Below are 27979 nucleotides of genomic sequence, written 5' to 3'. Positions count from 1 at the left end.
TGTCAAGAACGATTTAAACTCGTCTCACCTGCTCCAGTGATCGGGGTAACAAAAGGGAAGGCAGGGTTCAAGGTGAAGGGAGATTAAACTGGATGATGGGAAGGTGGGCTGTGCTGGGATCTTCATCAAGAGTTTGGGAAATGGGTGAGAAAATATTGATAGGAAGAGATGTTGGGTTTACGGGGTGGTGTGGAGTTGGTGGTGGAGGCAGCGCAGTGGCTGCCATGGCTTCCTCTCTCCTGCTTCATCACCACGAGACCAAGACAAAAGGTTTCCACAAGCCTAGATACCACCCGGCATGGGCTGTACTTTGGTTTTGATAGCTCTTTGTAGATCTCCTCTACGGCCTTGGCCACTATCTAGTATTTCGCAGTTGGCTCCCTAGACCCTTTGAATGAAATTCTGCCTGTTTGTGTGGTCGGTGACATCCTGCTGGTGCTCTCCTGCGAGATGCAGAGGCAGGTATCGCAGGAGCAGGGCCTGGAAGCGCTCTTCATCATTTAACTGGTCATGCTTGAACCTAAGGAGGATTTATTAATTTTATTATTTTTAAGAGCTCGGTGTGCTACTTTTCGGGCAGAAAATGGCGGGGATTTCAATGGCTCAAGCGGCCCCGGTCGGGCATTCCCTGCGCAGCCCCTTCCGCTGCCGACTCGCGGCGGACGCGCCTCCTCAGGGCGGCACCGGCCCGGCCCCTCTTGTCGGCGCAGGCGGGGAAGCGGCGCGGCACCGGCGCTGCCGCTTCCCACCCCTTTCCTGCCGCTTCCCCTGTCGCCGGCGGCTGCGCTTGGGCCTGGATCGCCACGCCAAGGCCGCCGCGGGGTGAGGAGAGCGGGCGGCGGCGGAGGCGGGCGGGGCGCGGCGCGGCCAGCCCGGGCTGGCCCGGCCGGGCGGCGGTGCCCAGCGCCGCGGGAGCGCCCCGGGAGCGGCGAGTGGGGCTGCAGCCGCCAGGCGCTGCTGGGGTCGGGGTGGCTCCGAGGTAGCTCGTGATCTCTGTCGGTGTTCCTGCATTGGCCCGGCTGCGCAGGAACTGGATTTGAGCCTCCTCTCTCTCTCTCCCTCTCTGTCCCTCTCTCCGCCGGCTGAACAGGGAGCCTGCATCGACTGGGATCAGCTACTGGAAGCTCCGCGTAGGTGGGATGAGTCCAGGCCTCTGTGCCATCCCAGCGTGCTAGACATCGAGGAGTTAACACTGCTTCAGCCTGCGCTGACTCGGAGGTAAGAACACAGTGAAACCAGCACACCGCTACAGCTCCTGTGCCTTTGCTGCTCTTCAGAGCATCTTAGTCCTTCTTGGTAACATGTTTCTCGGTTTGTCCCTGGGGTATTTCATGCAGGCAGCTGAGGCTTTAAAAAATGAAGAACATTACTTAGTGTAATGCAAGGCTGACATTGAAACTGAATGTGTTGGCTTTTAAAAGGAAACAGACAAGAGTATAAATGTTGAGCTTCTGGTAAGAACTAGGACATACTGTTAGAATGACTTTTTTGCCTGCAATTCTTTGCAGCAGATTCAATACCGGTGGAACAAGAATGAGAAATAACTTGGATGCAGAAATACATTGACCAAGTTTGTCCTACAGTCACTTGACCATAGTGTCACTAAATCCTCCTTGTGGAAGGAGGTGTTTTGCTCTACCTGATGGGTGCACTGGCAGGATCTCAGTGCTGTAACTATGATTGTGACTGCAGGAGGAGAATGGGGAATTAAAAAGTATATTGAAAGAGTCACTGTCAAATGAGTCTGTGTGAAACAGGTGGCTGAGTTTCTCTTGCCAGTTGATCACACGTCGTAGTTGTTTACAAAGGACTGGGAGGGCACAGAGATTGAGGTGGCTGAATGGCTGAGCATTTTTATCCAGGGGTGGATCACCGTCCCCATCTTAGTACCCCAATCCTTTTAATGTTGTGTAGTCCCAGAGTGCCACTGCTGTTTGTGGAGGGTTATTGTGGTGGAGCAGAACAGCTCTGGTCTGTTAAAAGATGATGCTGGCTTGCTTTGAGGGGGACTTCCAGTTTTGTGTTTCAGGCAGTGGCTGAAATGAAAGCCCTTATTTAAGCAGGGACTGAGGCCTGTGACTGTAAGATGTGGTGTGTTGCACTCTAGCTTGAGATCTGGCTCTAGTAAAATGCTCATTGCTTGTCCTCAGCCCATGTGGTGTCAAGGGCGTGGGAGTTGCATGGAAGTGGCTGGTGGTGTGGACTGTGATGGAGCTGTCTCATGCTGACTGCCTTGAGTGCTAGCTGAAGGGTAGGAGTTAATATGCACACTGTAGAAGAGCTTTGTGGATGGGATTTGTGGCCTGTGTTCACTGTAACTCTGTCCCTTTCTGTGCTATTTCAGTGCTTTGTAAAAAACCAAAAGGAAGAATTTGGGGTCAGAATGTTGAGGTCTCCATGCTGTGAAAGACTGCAGGTTCCATACCTCAGAAATGTTAAAATGTTTGCCAGAGTCACCTGAACAGTGAATAGGAATTAGATTTTGGTCAGGTTTGAAAGCTGTTTTAGGGTATATCTGTGCTGTCAAAATAAAAGTCCTTAGTATGTCTGGGCCCTTACTTTTCAGTCTCAGGAGAGAGGGTTGTCAGCTATGCGTAATTTCCAAGGCAGTTTGGAGAAAGCTGAAATAAGATATGTGACCCAGAAGGTCAGTTCCTATCACTACTACTAAAGTACACACAGGGTCTGTTTGGGTCAGCCTGTTTGGTAGCAGTCACCTGCCAGGTTCAGGAAGCACCAGTTCCCAGTGTGCATAAGTAAGAAACAAGGTGCCCGGGGGCAGCTTGTTCCTAATTCTGGTGCTTAGCTATCACCAACTTAAGAATGAAAACATCCTTGTTAGTGGCCAAAGACCTTCATAGCATAAATTATGTTTTTTCTTACAATCCTATCAAACTGTCTAACTGCATGTCTCAGTTAAATGTTGCAATAATTTAGATCTTTGGGTGTTGGTTTCTTTAGTTAGCTGAAACGCTTGTTTCTTAAGGATTTTCACTTAACACAGAAATACTGCAGCATAAATGCCTATTTTTAGCCATTCAGTGATCTTCTATCTTCTTTTCAAAAAAACCCACTGATCAGATGGATGCAAGTTGATCAGCCTGGCGCTCTTCATATAAAATGAAGTTGCTTTTTCAGTAAATCTAACTTTGGCAGATATAAGAAGTAAGTCTTGCCTTTCCTCAGTGGGGAAATTAATGTTTGTATTTTGAAAGCATTTATTGATGATTTGGGGGTTCTTGTCTCCTGGCTGGTGTGTGTTTTCCTTACCCAGGTGCTGTGATGTTCCACAGGCTGCTTAATGTTCAAAGTGATTCCTGTGTAACATCACTTTTTTATTTTTCAGTTCCTTTAATGAAGACCTGGATGGGGCAGGGAGGGGCTGCCAGCTGTGAAATTGCATTGACATAACCAGCTCATTTCTTTCTGTAACCCTTCTAGTGTAAACAAATCACATTGAATCATGGCAGCAGACTCTATGGAAATTGATGATGCTTTGTATAGGTAAGATTGTCTGATTTTTAAGTGCTGCTCCTGACTTTTCAGTATCACTTACATTTACATGCAGTAATGTTATAATTTCACTCATCCCTCAGCCTTTGCTGTGCTTTTCAGTCCTCATCACCAATATCTCTGTTAGTCTCCAGACTTCAAGGTGGTGGATTTTGAGGAGTTTTTATAGATTTCAAAAGAAAATATTTTTCTTTCTTTTGGTTTAGTTTTGTTTTAATTTGTTAGCTGGGAGTGTCTTGAGATCACTTGGCATGGTAATAGTTCTGAAAGTCTCTACTGGGACAAATGGTACCCCTGTAAAAGCATGGTGGGATGAAAAGCTTCTTTGTATGTCAAAAAATAAAAAATAATTTTAAAAATGCTTGTATGCAGAACAAATAAGGCTTCTTTTTAATTCAGTGCAATACTTCTGATGTTGTGTCACTTTACTTTTTATCAGTAGCCTCATAAAGTTGTTCTTTTCCTTGGTGAAAAAGTTGATGTTTAGAATGGTATAAGTTTAATTACACAGTTGGAAGTTAGAGCTTTTTCAGATTCCAGGGTGAGCCTACAAAAGCTGTGTCACCCTCTGTTTTGAAGATTTCTGATAACAAAAAAATTCCTATGCATGCTTGTGTCTTCAATTGTTAATTCCAAAAAGTTTGTTTCTCCTGAAGAAGTTTTGCATTGATTTAAAATTATAACTTTATTTATCCTCTCTAAAACCTGGCACTGTACTAAATGCATTTCGCTGTATGCATTTTGAGTGCAAATCTTGTGTTTGTTTGATAAACATTTGAATTTTTAAGAAGTTTTTTAATGACTGGGAATTCTTGACTTGCTTTAATATGCTCTTGACTTTGTATCTTGTTTTGATCTGAATTTGTCTTTTGTTGTAGTCGCCAGAGGTATGTTCTTGGAGACACAGCAATGCAGAAGATGGCTCAGTCCCACGTGTTCCTGAGTGGTATCGGTGGCCTGGGTGTGGAGATTGGTAAGTTAGGTAACATTTATTTAAGAAGACACAAATATGTGTAAACATGTTTTCCCAGAATACTTGTAAGCCTTAAATTTAAATATAATAAGCATGTCTGAACTATCTGAGTGAATTTATGTGTGCATGATGCCTACATATTTCTAACATTGCAGATGCAGGAAAGATCCTGGACTTAAGTTCTCATTTTACTAGAACAACATTTCAAATTTTACTGTAAAATGTGCTTCCATAAGCCAGACTGCTTTACTTAAATATGGTGTCCTGGGTGAAGGTTTAGGGTAGGTAATCCAAGTTACTCATTTAGGCATCAGTATCAATGAATGTATTATAGGAATAATATAGCCCAAATTTTTCCCGTGTATGAAATGGGAGGGTGTTTAGGAGAACAGAACTATTCGGTGAAAATGCATAACTGCCCTGATGCCAGAGACTCCTTAACAATTTCCCTTACTCCTCATGAGCAAGACTTGTTTTGGCTGGTTTGTGCCTGGGGTATTACTCCTTCAGTTGGCTCTAGTGGTTCTCTGCACCAGATGCCAGAACAGAGTCATGGGGTTTTGCAGTTTATTGTCATTACTATCTCTGTAATCACAATTGTGGGATGAACAGCTGACAAGTGACAAATGTAGAGAGTCTTTTTAACCTTGCTTATGTTATTTTGCTTTCAGGGGTGCTGTAGAATGCTTGAGCCAAATGTAAAAGAGAAAAAACCCTTAAGCTGTGAAATTCTTAACAATGAAATACTGTCATTGTCCACCTGAATAACTATCCATTTATATAGATTTGCAAGTAATCTGCAGTAGTCCCTCCCTCTGTTTCTGCTTTGTTTTTTCAGCCAAAAACATCATTCTGGCCGGGGTAAAGGTATGTAAAACAGTTCTGTTGTTGGGTATTCTTGGGCAAGCATGAGAAAAGGGCAAAACACTACTAGCTAATTAATCTAAAATTTCTGAATCTGTTTTTCAGTAGAAGTGTTGCAAAACGTTTGAGAACATAGGGGTGAAAACTTTCAACAATCTCATGTTCTAGTGGTGCAGTCAAAATCTCATGTTAATGTCCACTGCACTCTGAAATAGCTCATAAAGTATTTTACCAGCTGCTGATTAGATACTGAATCCTTTTGTACAAAGTGGCTTCTAAATGCAGTGGTCCAAATTCGAAAGCCAAACTATTCAAAATATGTTATCTTATTTTGTGATCCTTTAGAATCCTTTTGCGTAGACATTAGAATGGTTGGGTGTTTTAATCCAACAATTTCTTTTGTGCTGCTGGGATTAATTTTATTAGCAAGAAGCCTTTTAAAACTCTTCTTTTCAACAGAAAAAAATCAAGTGAGTCCATTAATTTTCAGATCACAATTACCCCAGTATCATAGTCTGGCAAAAATCATCCTTCATTTTTAAGTGTTGTCTGTTACCACTTCAAACTGGGAGGAAAATGCTGAATGAAGTGCACGTTGCAGAATGTATTTTGCTCTCTGAAACAGTAAGAGTTTTCTTGGGAAAGAGGTTGGAAGAGCTTGTTCTTTTATGTGCTAGAACTAAATCTTCTGCAGTTTTAGTCCTCCAACATTTTATGTGAGCCTTAATCCATGCTTTTTGGGGCTGTGACCTTGTATATTTCCTCCAGCAAATACTTTTTGACAAACTTTTCTTAGGCACTTACAGTTCATGACACCAAGCACTGCACAAAATGGGATTTGGGGATCAACTTCTTCATCCATGAAGATGATGTTACCAGTCAAAGGAACAGGTTAGTGAAGTCTTTGGAGTGAGAGAGGACTGAGCTTGACAGTCTCTGTCATGGGCAAAAATAGCCGCTGGTTGTCCAAGAGCTGGTAGTACATATCAAATACCTGTTAAACCCTTTCTCTGGAGCTGCTTGCTGTGAGTACAGTGCCCAGGTAGATATTAGAGCAAGTCTAGACTGGGACTGAGGTTCAGAGTCACAAGTGTCACTGCTTGTAATGCAAATTTAACAGCAAGGGCCAGCATGCATTTCTTCCTTGGGCTTTCTCAGCCACCTGTACAAGCTTGGACAGCAGCCATGACAGCAGACCATCCGTGAGTCCTGTGGGATACTGGAAACAGCAGTTTTCCTCAGACTTGTTAGGAATTCAAGTGTGAATAAATTAGTTGTTGTTGTTGCCAGGAGACATTGTGAGGGTCTCTTGTAAAGCATGTGTAGTATAAAATTCTGTATTGAAAATAAAATTTTATATCAACATAAAAAATTTAAAATTGCTTTTCTTTCAGGGCTGAGGCCACACTTCCTCGTATTGCAGAGCTCAATCCATATGTCCATGTAGCAGCATCAGCTGTGCCACTAGATGAAACCACAGATCTGTCTTTTCTAAAGCACTACCAGGTATGTCACTCTTAAAGCAGTTGTATGTGTATTCGTGTATTTTGCTCAGAGCATACAACTTGGATGTTTTATGTAAGTAAATAGAATTAAGAACGTTGAAGTTTATTTTGAGATGGTGTAAAGAAAACAGTAGGTCTTGTATTTGGTCAGATGAAGTGTTGTGCTTGTTTTTTTCAAGACTGAAACAGTGGGTTTGTGTTCCCACCACTTTCTTAATGCACTTACTATGGAATTTGCTAAGACAATAAATAGCTAAGTGGGGTCACTGTACAAATTTTTTTCTTTGAAGGTGAAACTCTGACTTTTCCTGGCAGCTACGTAGCACAGTTGTTCTACATATATTCTGTGTGCTGTATTCCAGGCAGCAGAGGCTTAGGCTATATAATTTGATCATTCATGTATGTATGTATGTAATGAAATGTAGGTGCCTCTTTGTGGAGTGAGGGCACTTGCAGTTGTTCAGTCAGCTGTCTCCTGCCTGTGTGCATGGCTCAGTCTGAGTGGGGAGCCTTTACTGTGTGTCTTGCATGCAAGCATACCAAGTTTCTCAATGTCCAGCTACAGCAGGCTATGTGTAACTGAATGAGTTGCTGTGCATGTGCCTTGGAACCCAATACTGTCCTAGGCATTAAGGGAATGTGTGTAGAAATTCTACGTCTGCAGTTTTATGACCACAAATACTGGAAGCCTATGCAGACTTCTTGGTGTGCACTGATGAGTATTTTTTGTATTTGCTAGCTTTAATCCTGAATTTCAAAATCTACATTTTTGCTGAGATTATCCATAACTGTTTTGGTAAATATTCTATTGGGTTTTAAGTTTCACAGCTGCAGTTAAAAAAACCCAACCAAACAAACAAAAACCTGGGAATTTGCTGTTCCTGCTCTTCCTCATTTTTTTCCCAGAACTTATGGGGTGGTAGCCAATCTGCTTTAATAAGAAAACTTCCTCCAGACTGCTTTCTCTTAAGTGTGGAGGATAGGAGTCAGGACACCTAAGTAACTTACTCTAGGTACTAAGTTTTCTCATAGCCTGAAGATACTGGTTACTTTCAGTGTCTTAGAAGTATTTCTGTTCTTGTTCACAGTGTGTCATACTGACTGAAGTAAGTCTGTTGCTGCAGAAGAAAATTAATGACTTCTGTCATGCTCAGCAGCCACCTATTAAGGTAATAGAAAAAATGCAACACATGAATAATCTGTGGAGCGGGCATTCTGGACTTCCAGGGTGTTCTTTCCAAAAATGGAGAAAGCTTGTTATGAGGTATATAATTCAATGCAGATGGCATGTTGATGGAGCAGCAGGAGTTTTGGGAATACAGTGCTGCTGCTGGTATTATCTGGATACCAGCACAGGTAACCACAGCTTGGTCCTTAATTAAAAAGCAATTGTGTTAAAGAAATAGTTTGCACTGTTAACTTAAAATGGTTCTGAAGGAATGTGCTGAGACTGAAGGACATGCTGAGGCTAGATGTGAGGGAAGTAGAAATGGCAGCATTTCACTGTGTAGTAAAGTTACTCCTGTGTTGTGAATGGGCTCAGAAATGCTCCTGCAGGTTCAAGGCCTGTCCTCAGTGCTGTGCTGTGTAGTCAGTGGCCTGAGTACCCAACAGGTTTCCACTGTATTAAATTCTACAGAATTAAACCTGCCGGCCTTGAACAAGGTCCAATGTGAGGCATCATCTTTGGCGTGTGCTGTTCTAGAGATGCTCATGATTTTTGCTTTCTCTTGTAGTTCATCAGTGCAGATGTGTATGGAGTATGTTCACGTTTGTTTTGTGACTTTGGTGATGAATTTGAAGTACTGGATACAACAGGAGAGGAGCCGAAGGAGATCTTCATTTCAAATATAACACAAGTAAGGGATAAAAATTATTGTGTTGCTTTAACTGTTTCTAAAAGGACTCATTATCGGCTCTTTGAAAAGGAGAGTGCCAGAGTGCTTCACTTGAGCAGTCTGCTAATCAATTTAAAAGTGACACTATAGGAGAAGCAAAGCTACTTTCTTTACTTTGTTCTTACCCTTGCCTCCTGGTTGTTACTTTCTGTGTAACACACAATACTGTTTTTTTTAATTTGAGAGAATGAGAGAAAGAAAATAAGGAGATGTAGAAAGAAGAGGTTGTAACTTTGGTGTGGGAATAGGGTAAATCTTCCTTCTAAGGAAGTGTGAAAATAGGTGTGAAAATAGGTGTGAAAAGAGCCCTTTTTATGAGAAACTGCAGCACTTACAGGCGAGTTACTGGAATAATCAAGGGGGTTGAGAGGATATTTTGAAAAGAAATTTAAAGGTTTGTTTTAACCTACCAAAGCAGAGGCAACGAGAAGGGGATAATATTGCTAGTACTTCCAGTGCAGAATGTTAGGATGTCCGTTTAATCTTGTATTATTGTTTTATAAATGGAAATTACTTCAGGTTCTTTTTTCAGTGCTGGAAGTCCAGACAGTAAGCTTGCTCATCCAGCAGCAAAACTTTTGTCCTATCTCCTATCTAGATATAATAATAACCAATCTAGGAGGGGTTGTACAGCAAGTTGGGTTTGGTCTGGATTAAAGCTTATGATATGATGATTTGGGTAGCCTGTTCCTTGGTATCTTTTGAAGGGAATGGATGACGTGATTGTTCTCATTAATTATGTAAGGAATGCATAACTGAGTTTCATGGCTTGTGCTGATTATCTGCCAAATCAAGAAATGAATATGCATTTGTATATATGTTCTGTGTTTAATAATCTGTTACTTAAATTTTGTTGTATATTCTTCCACTCTGGAGTGTAAAACTAAGTGTTGAGAATTAAAACTTAAGTGCCGTCAAGTTCTTGTCCCATAGACAAGGTCAAGGTGGCACTGTGTCCCTAAATGAGAGCAGAATTTTCTCCAATCAACTCCTTTGTCATTGTTCATTGTCCACTGAGAATGTGGTCTACTGTAATTAAGTTCTTTGCTACTTAACTGAAAACTTTGTTATACTGGGGACTGAGGAAGGGATGAGAGGAGACTTTGCAGGCCAGGTTTGCTTGCAGATCCACCAGGTTACAGCCTGAGGTTCAGCACAAGGTCTTGATGAGCTGTGTTCAGACTGCAGTGAGGTCTCTATGTGCATGGCAGGTTGGCATCACATCCCAGAACAGGATGAGGTGTTGTCTGAAATTCCTGCAAGTGTAAGCTTGTCTGTGATGTGCTGAAGCTGTGTCTCTCTTGTATGATGTTCAGCTTTTTAAGCTTCTAAACTTTCGAGTTTGGATGTCCTCTCTAAGGATATCTGACAGAAAGGAAGCATGGAGTAATAAAGACCATTCACAAGACTATTTTTTAATGCCTCTGAAAATTTCTTTGCACATAGGGACTATTTTTAGTTTGGGAAAAGGGCATTAATCTGCTACTATTTTAGAACATGACAATGGATCTGACTGCTGAGAACTAGCAAATGCAGTTTGCTAACATACTGAGAACTGGCAACAGTGAAAATGACAAAGTTGTGTTATAGAAACACTGTTAAATTGAAAATCTTAGGACTGAAAAAGCTGTCGTGGGTAACTCTTGCTGTGACAGGAATGAGATGTTAAAAGCATTAGAGACTGCAGTTTCAGTAGACAGTAAGCTGTGTGCCTGCAATACAATGTGACCCCTTTGCACGAGGCACTTTCTTCCTTGCTGACTGCTGTTTTTTATTTCAGTCAAATCCTGGTATTGTCACTTGCCTTGAAAATCATCCACACAGGCTTGAAACAGGACAGTTCTTAACCTTTCGGGAAGTTAATGGAATGTCCTGCTTGAATGGATCCACACACCAAATAACAGGTAAAGTGTTGCTGACTCATTTGCAAGGTACTTACTTTCTGGCCTGATTTAGCCACAGAAGTGTTGGTTCCTTTTGGATGCTGGGGAGTTTTCCAGTTTCCACATCTGAATGTCTGTTTGGAGGAGAAGAGAGAGCAAGTGGGTGGGGGTTGTTTGTTTTTAACTGTTTTGTGGTCTGAGACAAAAAACAGTACCCTTGAAACATGTGCTTGAATCTGTTTCCTCTGGGCCCTTGCATTTTGCTAGAACTGATGCTGCAGTCAGTTCCTTCCTGCTATTCATGGCTTAGGTTTTGGTTTTAGTTTTCCATGAATTAATAATTTTTCTGTCTTTTTTCCCTGCCTGAATAATGCTTCCTGTGTATGAGGGGGAAGATATGACAAAATGCTTCAGCTGCCTTTTTTGATTGCCTGTAGTTCTCATCACAGGGCTAAAATCCTACTCAGAGCAGTTAATACTGGACACTGCTGTGCGCACTCTAAAGAAAATTAAACGTGATTTCATTTTTGTTACAGAGCTGTGGTCATCAGAGTTCTTGTTAAATCTGCTGCCACTTAAAAAGCTCATTTCACAACAGGTCATGTGAAACTAATACTTTGTCCCTCTGCCAGTTTCTGGGTTAATCCTGTTAGGAGGATCAGCTGTGCTTTTGCTTTCAAAACAAGGTTGTCCACTGCAAAACTGCAGCACAAAAAGCACTGGCAAACCCCCACTTTGTTGTATACAGAACTGTAGCATTCAATGACACTTTGAATTGTCTGTCACTGTTTATTCTTTTCTCTTTTCAGTGGTGTCACCTTATTCCTTCAGCATTGGTGACACGTCAGAGATGGAGCCTTACCTGCACGGAGGCATAGCTGTCCAAGTGAAGACGCCCAAGATGTGTTACTTTGTAAGTGTGTGCTTGACAGAGTGAGCATTAATGCTCTGAGCACTGGAAGCAGAGTTCAGCACGTACATGTTTCCTAGAACTATGCAATGTCCTTTGTTTGGAAGGGACCCACAAGGATCCTGGAGTCCAGCTCCTGGTTCTGCTCAGGACAGCCCCAAGAGTCACACCCTTTTAAAGATGAGTCTTGCTACTAGGATGTGAAACATCTTTCTGACCATTTTTGATAGAACTTGCAGCAGATAATATTTTTAGCATCTAGTTTGGTGTGAATAATGAAGAGAGCAATGGCAATGCTAGTCAGAAAGGATATTTACTTCTTAATCACTATAGGAAGAGTATGTTTTGTCAGGTAGCAGTGTCTGTTGTGTTCTTAAGTAGTGTGTTGTTGTCATGAATTCTGTGTTTCCAGGAACGGCTGGAGAAGCAGATAACAAACCCATTATGCCTTGTTGCAGATTTTAGCAAGCCTGAGGTAATTAGCATGTGGGGATTTGGGCATAAGTGCTCTAATAGTAAAAATATATGGATTGTAATCTGTAGCTTTATGTTTAGAATAGTATAATTTCTACTTTTTGCCTTTAATGCTGGGCTTTGTTATTGATGTTTGGCAAAATGCAATACATTAAAATGTCTAGTTAAAGGAAGATTACTTCACTTTCCAATTTCAGCTCTAAATTCTTTTGGGGACTCTTCAGTTGGACTTAGTTGAAGTGGGTGCTGAATGTGTGTGAAGAGTGTTGCATTACTGAGCAATGCTTTTCAAAAAACATTAATAAAAGGTATTTCAAATTCACTTTTTAATGTTATTTTAAAACTTTTTTGAGTGTTATACTTGAGAGACAAAAAAAGAAAGGGTTCAGATAGTTGTTTTTGTGTACTTCATTTCACTCTAGTTTGTAACTGATCAACAGTTATTGTTGTCTTAACAGGCACCTTTGCAGATCCATGTTGCCATGCTTGCCTTGAACCACTTCCAGGAGAACTTTGGTCGCAGACCGAACATTGGGTAAAGCAGCAGTTCTGCATTTGCCAAGCCTTGAATCAGACAGATCTCTCCTTTTTGTGTAGTTGCTGTCTGGCTGTGCAGCATGGTACCTTCCCTGTCTGGTACCTGATAGACCACATAGAAATGGAAACACAAAAAATGTTACCTGATGTGTGTCTGGGTTTGTAACCGGGCTTTCCCAATACAGCAATGACACTTTCTGGGCCCAGGTAGACAGAAGATACTTCTGAAGGAAGTAACCTTCTGTTCTAGTTTTTTTACATTGTGGGATTGATATGGAAAAGTTGTTTCAGTGATCCTGAATTATCTTTAGTTCATGGATTTAAAAAAAATCTGAATAATTTGGGTTTAATTTTCAGTGTTTTTCATTCATCTGTAGTTCTTTATGGGTGTAATTTTGAATTAAATGAGACAAAATTACTTAAAAAATAGAAATCTTATTACTGTATTTGCACATGGGCTTTTTCACTGAGACTCCTGTTCTTGAGCTAACCCTAATCTTTAGAAGGACATCTTGAATGCTCACTGTTAAGGATAATGTGAGATTGCAAGCTTCCTGCTGTATCCATTGCTTTTTTCTTCCATTGATGGTGTTTCTAGAAGAACTCTGGAATGTTTAAGTCATCATTATTGTTTCTACCCTTGTGTCTAGATGCCTTCAAGATGCTGAGGAAATGCTGAAAATAGCCATGTCTATAAATGAAACACTGGAAAACAAAGTGAGTAAGGAATCATTATCATTATGAGTCATTTTTTTTAATGGGCTCATTTACTTGCCTAAAGGTCATGCATTTGTTGTTGGTCCTTGTTCTGGCCTTTGAATCCATCTTTAGATGGATCAGCTGGCTGTTTGAATGCTGTCTGAGGAAACAGAATTGGATTTCAGCATGGGTTCTACTGAATGTAGACCTGACATGAAGGTTGATCCTGTGGCAATGTGAATCCAATTTTTAGACAAATGCATATGATGAATTCAGGGTATATGGTGGATCTGTTTTGGCTGGAAACTTTTTTGCTAGTCAGAGTGAAATAATCTTGTAGTGAAGAATAATGGTTTGTGAATCTGTCCTACACTGATTTGTTTACTGTGGGGGTAAACCTGTTCCTGTGTCTTATTTTTCAGCCTCAGGTGAATGGAGATGTGGTGAAATGGCTGTCTAGGACTGCTCAGGGATTTCTTCCTCCTTTGGCTGCAGCAGTGGGTGGTGTTGCTAGCCAGGAAGTCCTGAAAGCTGTAACAGGAAAATTTTCTCCATTGCAGCAGTGGGTAAGGCTGTCTTGGATTTTGAATGGATAGCTGTTTGTAAATGGTGTATGATCAGAGTAACCTGAGGAACTTCTGTAACATGGAACTAAAAAAAAAAAAGATTTGAGACTATATTTAGAAAAAGCAGTGGTTTTATATATACAATAGAAGTTCAACCAGTTTTCGTTAAAATTTTTGTTTTGGGGTTCAGACAGCATGTTGTTTTTCCACACTAGTGAAAAGAGTATTGGCTTCTCACTGCATGGATGCAAAGGTGTGATATAGTGCAGATACCAGCTTAAGCTACTGTACATAAGAGCAGGGCTTTCCGACTCTCAGAAGAAATGTCAGAGTACAGTTGGATTAGAAAATTCACAATCTTCAGAGTTTTGTATGGAGGGATAATATGCCTGTCAGAAGTCAAAAACTTGTAGCAAACTCACCTGTTTGAGTGAATGTTTTTTCCCCTCTGTGTGCAAATGCTTTCTCCTGTCCACTAAAATTGTGAACTGTAGGGTACCAGATGCTGTGTAGTCTTTCACTGACAGTAAAAACTTAGTGCTTCTAAATTTCTAGACTCTGTTGTTCATACGAAGTAGTTAGTTTTTAAATTAAAATAACCTGAATGTTTTTCACAGGTCTTTTTTGGATTTTTTCCTTTTTTTCTCTCTTTTTTTTTTTTTTTTTTTTTTTTTTTTACAGCTATATATAGATGTGTTAGACATTGTAACACCTCTCAGGAAGGTGAGCTCTGAGGAGTTTCTCCCAAGGTAAATACAACTACAATCTGCTGGTTTATGTACTGTTCACATCTGAGTCTGAAGCATGCACAGATGTGTTTTAAAGTTAATTCAGTGCTGTTTGCTGGAGGGACAGGTTTGGGGTTGAGAAGGTGTGTTCTATTTCAGGATGGGATGAACAGAAATTATAGACTCTGTCTGACTTTCTTAGTTCACATCAAAGTGCAGTTTGGCATCAATGGTACTACCCTGATAAACAGTAGATTGAAGTCTCCTGTTTTTGTCTCTTGTACCTGCATAGGGGAGATAGATATGATGCCTTGAGGGCTTGTATTGGAGACTCTCTGTGCCAGAAGCTCCACGATTTGAATGTTTTCTTGGTGAGTATGACTGACACTGTTATACTGTTTGCAAATGCTTTGTTTGTACAGCTAATGCCCACTGTCCTCAAAATACATGAGGACAGCTCTGATGTGTGCCACTGCAGAATAAACGGTCCAGAATTGCAGTGGGACTTGTCTTTGTGGTTTCCACTTAACATTTCTGATTCTATGTCATGTTCTTTAGGTTGGCTGTGGAGCGATAGGCTGTGAAATGCTGAAAAACTTTGCACTTCTTGGTGTTGGTACTGGGCAAGAAAAAGGATTGGTAAGTCACCTGTTAACCTTACTTCTCATTAGAAGTACTGTGACAGGGAAGAATTAAATAATTAGACTACTAAAATTGTTAAAAGCCTAAGACTTATTTCAAGTTGATCTCTGCGCAGAGGATACAGTGGCCTTGGCATAGAACGGTGTGCAATTAGAAGCAGAATACACTTGGAGTAGTCTTGCTGTATTTTGATTTTAAGACAAAATTTAGTCCATCAGTATAAGGAGAGCTTTGGCCACAGTGGATGCCAGTAGCAGTGTTTTATTTGGACAAGTGTCTGTAGAAGTTTCATCAAGATCATTGCTCAGTGTTACACTTAAATTGTAACTTCAGCTGTTGCTTTTGCCCCTTCTGACTTAGGTTACAATTACAGATCCAGATTTGATAGAGAAATCCAACCTGAACAGGCAGTTTCTTTTTCGACCTCATCACATACAGGTAGGCTTGCTTATTCAGTAAATTTTCTGGACTGCTGTGTTTCCACGTCCTGTGTCCCCACAGAGAGATGAACTTGTCTGTACTTCTGTCCAGAAAAGACTTAAAGGCTGTAATGAAATGTAGGGGCTTTTTTAAAGGGTGCCTAGAAATCCTAATGGCATGCAACTCATCACTAGTATCAGTTGAGTAAAACTGGCTTGTCTAATTTGTACTGGTATTTTTGACTAATGAAATCTCTCAGATTTGACAGTCGGATGAGTACTGTATTGCGTAAGAGCCTGCCATAGGTTGCTGTATCAAAAATGCCCCACTATGCCATTGAAATTTGGGGGAAATAAAAAAACCAAAAAAGAGCGCTGGCAGAAGTGTTCATGATAGAGCTCAGTAGTGCTGCTGCTGCTGGAACTTGACCAAAGTTGATGTCTTCTGACTTAATTCAGTTTTCACTAAGATGGTAAATAGTTTTGAAATCCCCAACATGTACATTCAGTACATGCATAACCCAGAAGCTGTTAATTCTTTGAAGCAGAGAGAGCATCCTCTTACTTGCAAACACAGCACAAAATAAGAAAGGTGGCTTAGATCTTGACAGCAATGTGGAAAAAGGTTTCCCCTGCCCAAAACCCAGCAGTTGAATTTTCTGCCTCCTGTTTATGTGTAGTAAATCTGGGAACAGATTGCACTTTGGATGATGGGTAGGTAAATGGAAAGTGAACCCTGCAAGCTTTCAGAAGCCACAGGCTTGAGTGCTGATCCCTAGATAATTGTGGTATGGCTAGAAGTGTCAGGTAGATCAAGAACTCTATTTCAGTTTAGCTTCTGAAATCGATTTTGTGGGGAATACCTTGCAGTAATGTGATTATTCACAGGTGCTTGATATCTGTGCTGCACAGACACAGAGTTACTAATGGATTTATCCTGAGACTGTCATGAACTGCACCCTTCTTGTGAAGAAATTCTTACAAGAGGCAGCACGTGGCATCAGTTTCAGTTACTTGATAAACCATTTAAGCACTTCTACAAGTGGTCTCTGAAATACTTAATAAAACAAAAATAAAACTAGATTAATAAGATGTTTATAATTTTTATATGATAAAAAATTTCATTTATTGTCTCTTTTGCATACTAACATTACTGTCAGTGGATTTTGCCTGGTCAGTAAATGAAGTCGGTATTTCTGTGTTCCTGATATTCTTTATCAACATATTGCTGATCTCTGTGTTTATGCTTTCAGAAACCTAAGAGCTACACTGCAGCAGAAGCAACTCTGCACATCAATCCTTACATAAAGATTGATTCAGATATAAATAAAGTTTGTCCAGCCACTGAGAACACTTACAGTGATGAATTCTACACCAAGCAAGACGTGATTGTGACTGCTTTGGACAATGTTGAAGCCAGGAGATACATTGATAGGTAGGGGGTGGAAGGGGGAAGCAAGGGCAGCTGTTAACTTCTGATGAGGGTGAGAATACTCTGGCAGTTTTAAGGTTGAATTATTTAAGCATAAATATATGTATCTGAATATAAAAGTAGAGGTATTGACATTTACAAATAATTTCTAATGCTCATAATCCGCACATGCTGAGGTGTACGGTATTCTGATCTAACCTGAATAGTTCTTACTTAATCTCTTTTTTTCTTGAGTTTGGTGTAAGCTTTCCACTCTTCTTAAAGTGCCTAGAGACAGCTCTGGTTGCATTCCAGTAATGTTTGCAAGGCAAGAACATAGAGATTTTTCTGTACTCTGATAGTCTGTGTCTTTCCATGTCAGTCGTTGTGTAGCAAACCTGCGTCCTCTTATAGACTCTGGAACTATGGGAACAAAAGGACACACAGAAGTTATTGTGCCCCATCTGACAGAGTCCTACAATAGTCATGTAAGTCTTTCATTGCTCACCTTCTGTAGCTTGTCCCATGATGCCCTCTGATTCTTTGATCATTTTTATGTGTCTTTCTAAAATAAGTGGCCTGTTTGAGCTTCTGAAGAGCAGTACTGTTAGGAAATAATTACTTCCTTTGTTTCTGAAGAAAAACTCACAGGAAGTAAAATTTGAGCAGTTCTTTACAAGCGTACCTAACAGTTCTGTTTGAATGGGAAAGGGGAAAATCAACCTTCAGGCACTATCACTGATAGACACTACCTGCAGTATTCCTCTGTTTTAAGTTCTTGTGGAGAAATTCACGGGTTGAGAACACCATGAAATAGTGCCATGTGGACACAAAGACAGGATTTTCAGCATCCTAGTTGTCTTGTTAGGGTCCATAAAGAATCCTTTCTGGCCTTGGGTGACAGGGTATGCTTCATGTTGAAAGTGTACATGCATGCCAGCTGCACATCTTGCAGACAAGCTGGCTGGCAATTTCACCTGTTGTTTATGTTTCACAGTTCAGTTTTTCTTTCCAGTGTTGAGTTTAGACTATTACTGATAAAGAGGAATGGACAATGCTAGCTAGTGTTTGTAAAACAGATTGCTAAGCATAAAAAGCCACTTTGTGTTCTATGAGAGCAGAGTTTTTAACTTAAGTAGTGTACAAGTTCTTGGTAGTATTATTAACAATTAACCTGGATAAGCCTGCATTGACATGCAACCCTATTTAATTACAGCGGGATCCACCAGAGGAAGAAATACCTTTTTGCACCTTGAAGTCTTTCCCAGCTGCTATTGAGCATACAATACAGTGGGCAAGAGATAAGGTAATGGATTAACCTTTCTGGCATTCAGCACAACTCCATGTATGTTTGGAAAGATGGGCACCTGATATACTTCCTGCACAATGTCACATTTGTTCCTTTTTTTTTTGCAGTTTGAAAGTTCATTTTCTCACAAGCCTTCATTGTTTAACAAGTTCTGGCAAACCTACCCGTCAGCAGAAGAAGTTTTACAGGTAAGGGGATGTTGCCAAGGTAAAATAGAAGGTTTAAACTGCTTTATGGATTTTGTTTTAAGGCCAGTGAGATTAGGGTTAGTTCCTGACTTTTTTCAGAAAATCTGAAGATCTACTTGGCCAAGTCATTAGTTGATCATATGAACAGTATTTCTGGTGTGTCTCATAATTAAAAGCTTCTCCAGCTCATGGGCTCTGTACATGATGTAGAAATACCAGAAAGACTGAGACGCTGCTAGTGTGTGATTAGTGTGTGTCACACTAATGTGTAACTAGCTGGAGAAGGTGAAAGTAAGACTGAGTTTGAAATTAATTCAAGTAGTAATAAAATTGATTGAAATTGTTTACTATCCTTTTCTTGTGAGTTTGTGATGGCATGTGGTCCAAAGGGCTGCTGGAAGTAAATGGGGCAAAAACCCCCTTGGAGAGGAGCACATAAAGAATAGTATTTCACGAAGTGAACCTCTGTTTCCTCTTGCCTGTGGATTAATAAAAACATATTTATTGTTTGACTGGATTAGAAGGAATCTTGTCTGTTTTAACATTTTCATGTTTCTTTATCTAGAGAATAAAATCAGGAGAGAGCTTGGAAGGCTGTTTTCATGTTATTAAAACACTCAGTAGAAGACCCCGAAGTTGGACTCAATGTGTAGAACTAGCAAGAGTAAAATTTGAAAAGTATTTTAGCCATAAGGTAGGTAAGACCTATAAATGAGGTAACACTAGACTGATGAGGAATTTAGAAAACTTGGTGGCCCTAATAACAAGGTGTCCAAGTCTTTACACTCACTTCCATCTCTTCCTAAACAACAAATTATATTTGAAACCTAAAAAATGCTGCATCCCATTTCACTGTAACACTTCTAGGTCTGGTTTATTAACTCAATCTCAGTACTCTGTGCAGTAGTCTCCATGCAGTTTCTTGGCATTTTTCCAGTGTTTTCCACAGTATCAGGATTATCAAATCTGATATCACTTCCAAAGTATCAGTCTTTTATTATGTAGTGGGGTTTTGTTTCCCACACTATACTCCCGTTGCTGAACTCATCTTTGTACCCTGATTTTCTCCAAGATTTTTCTGAAATGAGAGCCAGTTATTCTAACAGTCTGGTCGACAGTATCGCTTAAAGTATGTGTGTAACTCTGTAGGAAAGATAGGATTGGGATGCTGTGGATTAATAAGCATTCCTGTGCATACAGAATTCCTGGTGGTAGTTGTCACATTGAGAAAATACTGCATTCCAAGTTGCGAATCCATAAGCAAGAATCCTAAAGTGACAGTAAGGTCACTAGGAGAATGCTTTGCTTCTTGGATTAATGTCCTGCTTGAGCTTTGTATGGATGAGGTGACATTGTCATCTCTGTTCTGTGAATGAAATGGACAAACACTCTGTCTAGTAGTACTTGTCTTTAGGCTGTCTGTCTTGACAAAGGTGTTTCATGATTTTCTTAATTCTTTAAATTACTTCAGCTCGACAGGCTTGGTGTAGTGTGGTTGTGTCAGTCTATTTGCCAAAATAATAAAGCTTCTCTGGCTTTTCCTCTAGGCTCTTCAGCTCCTTCATTCATTTCCCCTTGATACACGATTAAAAGATGGAAGTAAGTACAAATGCCCCTTTATGCCTGTTGAAAATTCATAGCATATGACATGTTGTTGCTGCTCCTCCTGGTTCCTTAGGATTTCATCTTAAGTCTGTTTTCTTACCAGGTTTGTTCTGGCAATCACCAAAGAGGCCTCCTTTCCCAGTGAAGTTCGAATTTACTGATCCTTTGTAAGTATGGTACGGTCCCAGATGCACAGTATAGCATCCTATAAAACTGACAGCAGGAGGTGCAAGGCAGTGGCTTTACAGCCCTGGAAGTTGGTCTGGAATCGATAGGTGTTAGTGTACATTCTCATCCTGAGGCAGATTTGGTGAGCTGTCAGATACTTTCACTGCAGATAATTTAACTTTCAGTGACATGAGATTGCAGGGTACTGTTTTGACTTCATCTAATGTGAAATGGCTTAGAACAACCCATTTCATGTCTTATATGGCTGCAGAATAACTGAGTGCTTGCTGTCACACCTCCTTGCCCCCACTGTCCACATCATAAAATGCAGGATGTGCCAAGTGACCTAGTGAAGGGACTACTTTCCTTGTTCATCACAATTTGGGTCTGATCTAGATGGCTTGGGTATTACAGATAATTTAAAAAATTGATGTCGTTGATGGATTAAACAGCTTTTATCTGCTGTATATCTACAATTGCTTTGAGAAACTGGAACACTGTTTTTAGTTTGAGTGAAAATTGACATCATGATAAATATCAAAGTAATTCTGAGATTAAGCTTTTTATCATATTGATGTCATGTGACCATTTTTAATTGTTTGCTTGACTGCAAAGGTTAAGGAGATATGGTTTTCATTAAGGAACTCCCCACTCATCAAAACTTGCTTAGTTTTGGGGACAACTTCTGAGTCACTCAAAATATGCTATTTTGTACTGCGTACACTGAAGGATGGAAATTCTGTTTCTCAGTATGTTTCTTCAAGATCTTGAACATGATTGCAAACATTTGGGCAACTAAAGTAGAAAAAACAACCAACCAAAAAGAATTCTTTTTTCTTTAGGCACTATGGCTTCATCGTGAGCACAGCAAAACTCTTTGCAACAGTATATTGTGTTCCTTTCACAGAAAAGGTAATCCAGACTGTAAGATTGTTCCCTTAACTTGGTGTTCAGTCTTGGCCGGATGTCCAGCTGCCAGTTCTTTTTGAGAGCTGATTAAATTGATTCTTACAGTAATCTACCATTCAGCACTGGCTGTTTGGCAGCTACTTACACTTTCTTTCTTTATTTAAATCCCTAACCTGGAGAAGAAATGAGTAGTGTATTGGGTATTTTCAGTAAGCACTGAACTTGGGAATTACTATTTTGATGCAATATAACAACTGAACTGAAAAAAAAAATCTCTTTAAGGCTTTTTTAAAAATTAAGTGTCTTAGGTATAGTATGGGGGGGGGGTTACTTTTTACTGCTTTCAGCATCTGCATTGCTTATCCTTTGTTTTTTCTTGTTTGTTTTCTAATTGGACCTTCCTGTAAGTCAGGTTTAAACTTCTGTATAGTTTTCAAGTGCTAGGTACTTAACGCTGCTCTGGTTTGCTGTGGCAAATGAATTGCCATTTGCTGTTTTAATCATGATGTTTGGCTGAAATATCATTGAATATCTGTGAGACTTTTTGGGTCTAGTAGTCTTTGAAATCCTGTTGTATCTACAGTCTTTTTGTGGAGGCCTTTTTGAGTTGATATGAATTTAAAATGTTTTTCTTCAAAATCGTAACAGGACTTGTCAGAGGAAACCATTTTGGGCATTATTTCATCTGTGAAGGTACCAGAGTTTAGGCCATCAAACAAAGTAAGTGTGATATTTAATTTAAAGAAAAAGAAGAAAATATTCCACAAGCAGTGTCCCACATAACCAATGACTGCATTGATGCTAATGAGAAATTAACACAAATTATAATTTGTGTTTTGGGGAAATAAGTGTTTTAAGGTTAGAGGGAACCTCTGAAGACCACCTAGTTCAATCCTCTTGTTTAAGCAGGGGCAGCTAGAGCAGGTCATCACGGACTGTGTCCCATTGGGTTATGAATATCTCTGAGAGTAGAGACTCCACAGCCTCTCTCTGCTACCTATGCCTGTGTTCAACCATCTTCAAAGTTTTGTCTGGGATGTTTTTGTTTGTTTCTTTTCCTTAGGAGTATTTTTGTATGTTTCTTAGGGAATTTTATGTGCTTCAGTTTGTGCCCTTGTGCTGTCACTGGGCACAGTGAAAAGAGTTTGTCTGTGCTCTCTGTACTTCTCCCCCAAGAGATACTTGCAGTCATTGCTAAGATCCCACTGGCCCTTGCCTTTTCCACTCTGAACCATCAGAGCTCTCTCAGCTTCTCCTCATATGAGAGATGCTCCTGTCCTTAGAAACTCTTGGGTGGAGTTGATCCAGTAAATCTATGTCTCTTGAGCTGGGGAGGAAAGCCTGGAAGAAAGACAGGAAATTTAAAGCACACCTGACACTTCTTCTGTATGAAGCTCATGTATTTCATTACTCAAGCACTGTGCACATTTGCAGGTTGTACAGACTGATGAAACTGCAAGAAAACCAGATCATATTCCCGTCAGCAGTGAGGATGAAAGAAATGCTATTTTCCAGCTGGAGAAGTCTATACAATCCAATGAAGCTATGGAAAGTGAGTAGCGCAAATCAGCTTCATAGTTTAGTAGTATCCTGCATTTGCATTTGCCACTGGTGACATTCAGACCTTTGGATGAAGCAGTTCTGGAACTCTGCAAGAAGTAGAGCTGATACCTAAAGCTTTCTGAAGTGCCGTGTCCTGTTGCTTGACATTACCCTGAGATTCTGTATTTCTGAGATTCCTGGAAGTTTTAGAGCTTTCTGTTACACTTGTTTGTAATTATAACATGGATGACAGTGAGCAGGCAGCAGCAGGGAGTTGAACTCTTGAGGGGGAAGAGTGCTGACTGGATCCCAGATGGACTACAAGTGATTCAGGCATGAGAAGGCTGAGTCACTACTTAGAGCTCTCAATCTGAAATGGTCCTAAATTGTAAAGACCTCAGCGTCTTCTAGATTTAAAATGAGGATGCTTACATCCCATTATTGTGCTTGGCCACGTGAAGGGGTCACTGGGCAACAACTACAGGCAAGCTTTTTCAGCCCATGAATCCAGGAGAAAGATTAGCTTATCCCTAACTCATCCCATGAAGTGTCAACCCAAAACCCTGCCTCTGAGTCCATATTTTGAAATTTTTGCAGATAAACTAAGCTTTAAAAGGGAATTTTCACAGGATGGAGCTTTAGTGAAGTGGGGTGTATGAGAAACATCCATAGGAATATTCAAAATCTATTGCTGGTAGTGCAAGCAGAGTAAAATTACGGAGCTCTGTTGATGTTTGTTTCATTATTTACTTTTAGCAAGTGGTATTGAGAGGGGCATTTCCTAGCATAGGAAAACAAGTAAGGCACCAAGCTCCAGGATGTGAAATTTTTAATTTGTTAAGGTTCTGGTTCCTTTAAATTAAGTTTAGGACATCTTCAGTTTTCTAATAATAATTTTTGCTTTTTTTTTTTTCTTTTTTTATAAGCAGCTGACTTGCAAATGAAGCCCATTTCCTTTGAGAAAGATGATGATAGTAATGGGCACATAGATTTCGTAACAGCAGCATCAAACCTGCGAGCCAAGATGTACAACATCGAGCCAGCAGATCGGTTCAAAACAAAGCGCATTGCTGGAAAGATTATTCCTGCCATTGCAACAGCTACTGCTGCAGTATCAGGGCTGGTGAGATTGATTTTTAAAATGCATATTTCTTTCTCTTACTGTTGTTGTCTGTTGTCTGGGTATTGATTACTGCTCCCCTGACAGAGGCTCATTTAAAGAAATGTATTTTTTTCTTATGTACCAATAGCAAAGGTCATGGCTGGTTCTAGATGTGGTTGCTGAGGAATACATGTAGTGCCGGTTGCTCAGTGTGGAGCTGCAGTCCCAGCTGAAGATGAAGCTCTGGGTGGGAGCCTCAGGCAAGAGGTTGTGAACTGATGCTGACCCATTGCACAACAAAGGGCATGGGGACGTGTGGCCCAGCCCGGTGACTGGACACTCAGGGATGCAGCAGGAGCCAAGGACTGAGCTGGAAGACCCTGGACTGTTGGGCACACAGACTGTGAGGGTACAAAAGCCCAGGCAGTCCTTTTTTCAGGACCCCTTCTCCAAGGCACCAGCTTCAGTTGTTATTCTGTTGCTACACCATGATAAGATTACTTAAGGAAACCAGAAGTCTGAGACTCTGCCTAAGGGAAACCCAGGGTCCAGCCAGCAAGGAAACCTTGTCTGTCTGTGAGAGTGGGATGGGTAGTGAGGCAGTGATTGAGAAGCCGCCCACTGTGAAGGGGATTCAGTCCCAGCAGTGAAAGTCTTTGGCGGTGTGAGTATGGCTGCTGGAGTGGGTCCTGAATGGTTAAAAAGAGAAGTTTCCTTAACATGTTGAGCCTTTGGTGTTTTTATTTTTGATTTGCAACACAGAAAGATGGGTTGGAATTCAGCATTTTGGTTTCTTTTTGGACAGTAATACTAATTTCCAACAGAATGCCACTGCCAAGAGTGGAAAGGATCTGTTCTGTAGTAGTTCATGTTCATGCATCTCAACATAACCTCTCCTTTGTGGAGATTGCATAAACCAAACCGTTTTGGAAGAGTACTACATTAAGAACAGTTTTGAATGTTTTAAGTATTTCCCTGGGGTGCAACAGAATCTATTTCTGTGGCACAATGGGTTCCATTTCTGTGTTACTTACTCTGCTGATTGGACAAAGGCTGATCTCATTAACGGCTTCCTTGGTAGTTGCTGGCCTCTGAACTACACTAGAGTTGATAACGCTAAAACCTAATAAGTAAATTCTAATTTACTGCAGGTTGCACTGGAACTCATCAAAGTTGTGGGTGGCTACCCAGCTGATGCATATAAGAACTGTTTTCTGAACCTAGCCATTCCCATAATGGTCTTTACAGAAACTGCTGAAGTAAGAAGAACGGAAATCAGGTAGGAAGAACAGTGTCAGAAGGGCAAGGACAGTACTTGGAAACTACTAATTGATGCTTAGAACTTGCTGAACCATTCCAACAGGTGTGAAGTTTGAATAGTTACTAAATCCAGATAGCCACATTAAGACCTTATGTGCTCACGTAGCAGAACTATGATGGACCCACAGCTCATGGCCATACTCTAGTTAAGCATTCTAGATATTCAAGGGTATTTTTTTGTTGTTTAAACTTGGAAGATGATGAATTGCTTCATGCTTGCTATCAAACTCTGCTATCCACTTACTGTGTACTGCTAGAGGTGTAAGTGATCCTTGTAATACGGCCAAGGGTGTCCCATAATGCATTGCCCAAGAATTTTCTGTTTGGAAAATGCAGTCCATATTCATCTGTCCTTGTTTAAAAAATAGTGGGTTTAAAGGCTTAGTTTGATTTTCAGTGGAAGCTGTTACTTAAGAGACTTTAAAAATCTAGAGAAGGTAGATTGTTCTTAGGAAACATCCAGGACATGCTTTTGCATCTTGTTTAATACAAGAGCTATTTTCCAGTATGTCTGAAAACTCAGTAAGTTCATTGTCAGATACCACATTTACTTAGAGGTCTTCCTCTGTCTTGTGCTTAGCAAGGTCAGAGGGCTGGAGAAATGGCAGCAGGGAAGAGATCTTTTTCTGAAGATTAAACAGTAGCACATTGCCAAGAAGACATGGCAGTTCTTCAGTACGCTTTTAAAGGGAGTGACTGAGTTCACATTCTAAAGTAACAACCTTTCACTTTTTAAAACAGAAATGGGATATCGTTTACCATCTGGGACAGGTGGACAATTTATGGGAAAGAGGATTTTACTCTGTTGGACTTCATAAATGCTGTCAGAGTAAGTTTTCTACTGTCCTGGGTTAATACAGGACAAGAGGAAAGGAATTTCTTGTTTTGGGTTGTTGAACTGTGTTCTGTTTTTCTTTTTTATTTCCATCAAGTTACTGTTCAAACCAGAACATTTAGTAATTAATAATTAGTAATAATTTTAGTAGTAATTAATGTCAATGGGGGATGTCTCTAAAGAAAGGCATCCAAGTCTGTTTTCAAATTCCTTGTTAATTCAGTTGGCTCAAATGTATCTTAATAAAACTTTCTATCAGCATCCATGCATTAGCAGCTTTTCTGGTTTGGATCCTATGGATTTGAATAATTAGCTGTAGTATTAGCAGCAGTAGTATCTGCTGGTTTGGGCAGCTGTTCCAGTCTTTAAACAAATTTTAATTTGTGAATTCCAGGAGAAATACGGAATTGAACCAACTATGGTTGTACAAGGAGTCAAAATGCTCTATGTTCCTGTGATGCCAGGCCATATTAAAAGATTAAAGTTGACGTAAGTATAATTGGAAAATTGATTAGGGATGCAATATAAATTATGTTCATTGGTTATATCAAAAGGACATGTGTCTGACAGCAGTATTTTCTCCCAGAGTGGTTTCTAGCCATTAATACTTTGGAAAGAAAAAAGATACTGGAAAGAAAAAAAATAATTTCTTACTTTTTGTAAAAAAAAAAAAAAAAAAAAAAAAAAAAAAAAGAGGAAGTAAATTAACTTCTGTGATGAGGAAAGGAGACTTGCAAAATGCTGCTTTAGCTGTTGAATACCAGAATGAGAAAGCTAAAGAAAAGAAGTCTGACAGTAATTTTTGCAGGGGAAATAATGGTTCAATTAGAGCAAGACTACTAGAACCTTTTGAAACTGGCTTAAAACTAATACTGATGTTTAGCAACTTAGCTCTGAAGGAATAATGTATTGCTTGCAGTTTAAGATTTTTATGGAAGTCTGTTCAGTTATAGTAATTGCTTGAGATTCTACATAACTTTAGCCCTTTTAAAAATGATGACATTCACAAAGGCTTTGCAATACTGCTTACACACAGGAAATGGAGGTATTTCACCCCGGCAGTTTGGCAGGATGTGAAGGCAGGTCATTGGGTTTTGACTGAAGGCCTTTCCAAATAACAGCCAGATTCATCCAGGTTTTGTTCTGCCTTGCATCTGTGGATTGAGCTACTTTAGCTCAAAATTTGTTCCTTACAGCTCCTGTGAAGTGTGTGCTAGTCACTGCTCACAGGCTTTGCTGAAGCAAGTGGATGCACTGCTCAGTACTGTTTTGAAGGCCTGCCAGTAGGTATCAGGCAGAGAAGTATGAGTAAGCTACTTCAGACTCCTGGGGAGAGAAGAGCTGCTAAGCTGTAGAGTGCCTGGCATGCTAAGATGAGAATTTACAGCCTCTCTCCAAAAACATTGCTTATATGCTTTCTCTTACAGCTGTATAAATAATATTGAATGAGTGGGGTATGCAATGAAGTCAAAGTCATGGTATGAAGCTGCCTTCTTGTGAATATCAGAGGACTTTTTACTACTCTGAGACTTTATTGGGCTGTGTCTGTCAGGAGAATGGAATATGATTTGCTGAAGCTCAGGTGGAGGAACAGCTTTTGTGTGCAATTTAGAGGTGGCTTATCCTCTATTTTAATTTGGTCTGTAGTATGCTGGACCAGTACATACTGCTGGCAGTGAAATTCCTCCTAGTCTGGCCCTGAATTCCCACTGCCAATCCTCTTGGTACATTTATGAACCATTCTTCATTTCTTTAATAGAATGCAAAAGCTTGTGAAACCATCAGCTGATAAGAAGTATGTGGATTTGACAGTATCGTTTGCTCCAGAGACTGATGGAGAGGAAGACTTGCCAGGGCCACCAGTGAGATACTACTTTGTTCAGGAAGAAAATTGACAGTAGAGACACAGAAGTCACTCACGGACCGTTTGTTCTGGGAATGTGCTAATTTTCAGCTATTAAAGATGGTACTATATATTT

General features: G+C 40.3%; 1 protein-coding gene across 3 annotated transcripts; it reads left to right on the top strand.

The window, feature by feature from the left end:
* The first annotated feature begins 78 nt into the window (after positions 1–78).
* Positions 79–27979, top strand: UBA6 (ubiquitin like modifier activating enzyme 6). 3 transcript variants are annotated; one of them, XM_066186191.1, is made up of 34 exons: positions 79–144; positions 1091–1218; positions 3442–3504; positions 4392–4486; positions 5325–5353; positions 6147–6241; positions 6745–6856; positions 7944–8024; positions 8592–8714; positions 10534–10657; positions 11446–11549; positions 11959–12021; positions 12479–12555; positions 13208–13274; positions 13679–13822; positions 14504–14571; positions 14843–14921; positions 15109–15189; positions 15553–15630; positions 16865–17046; positions 17405–17510; positions 18239–18328; positions 18439–18519; positions 19085–19213; positions 20067–20118; positions 20228–20291; positions 21135–21204; positions 21850–21921; positions 22636–22753; positions 23670–23866; positions 24997–25124; positions 25907–25994; positions 26395–26489; positions 27760–27979. In XM_066186191.1, the coding sequence occupies exons 3-34, from the start codon at positions 3464–3466 to the stop codon at positions 27893–27895; spliced, it is 3069 nt and encodes a 1022-aa protein (XP_066042288.1). In that variant the 5' UTR covers positions 79–144; positions 1091–1218; positions 3442–3463; the 3' UTR covers positions 27896–27979. The 3 variants fall into 3 exon arrangements, with proteins under 3 accessions (XP_066042288.1, XP_066042289.1, XP_066042287.1); XM_066186192.1 differs by lacking the exon at positions 79–144 and adding an exon at positions 735–822 and having other exon boundaries at positions 23673–23866; XM_066186190.1 differs by lacking the exon at positions 79–144 and adding an exon at positions 735–822.

Source organism: Chamaea fasciata, unplaced genomic scaffold (genome assembly GCF_029207755.1).
Source record: "Chamaea fasciata isolate MVZ Bird 193981 ecotype frontalis unplaced genomic scaffold, bChaFas1.0.hap1 SCAF_6, whole genome shotgun sequence".
NCBI lineage: Eukaryota > Metazoa > Chordata > Aves > Passeriformes > Sylviidae > Chamaea > Chamaea fasciata.
This window is presented reverse-complemented; position numbering and strand designations above follow the sequence as displayed.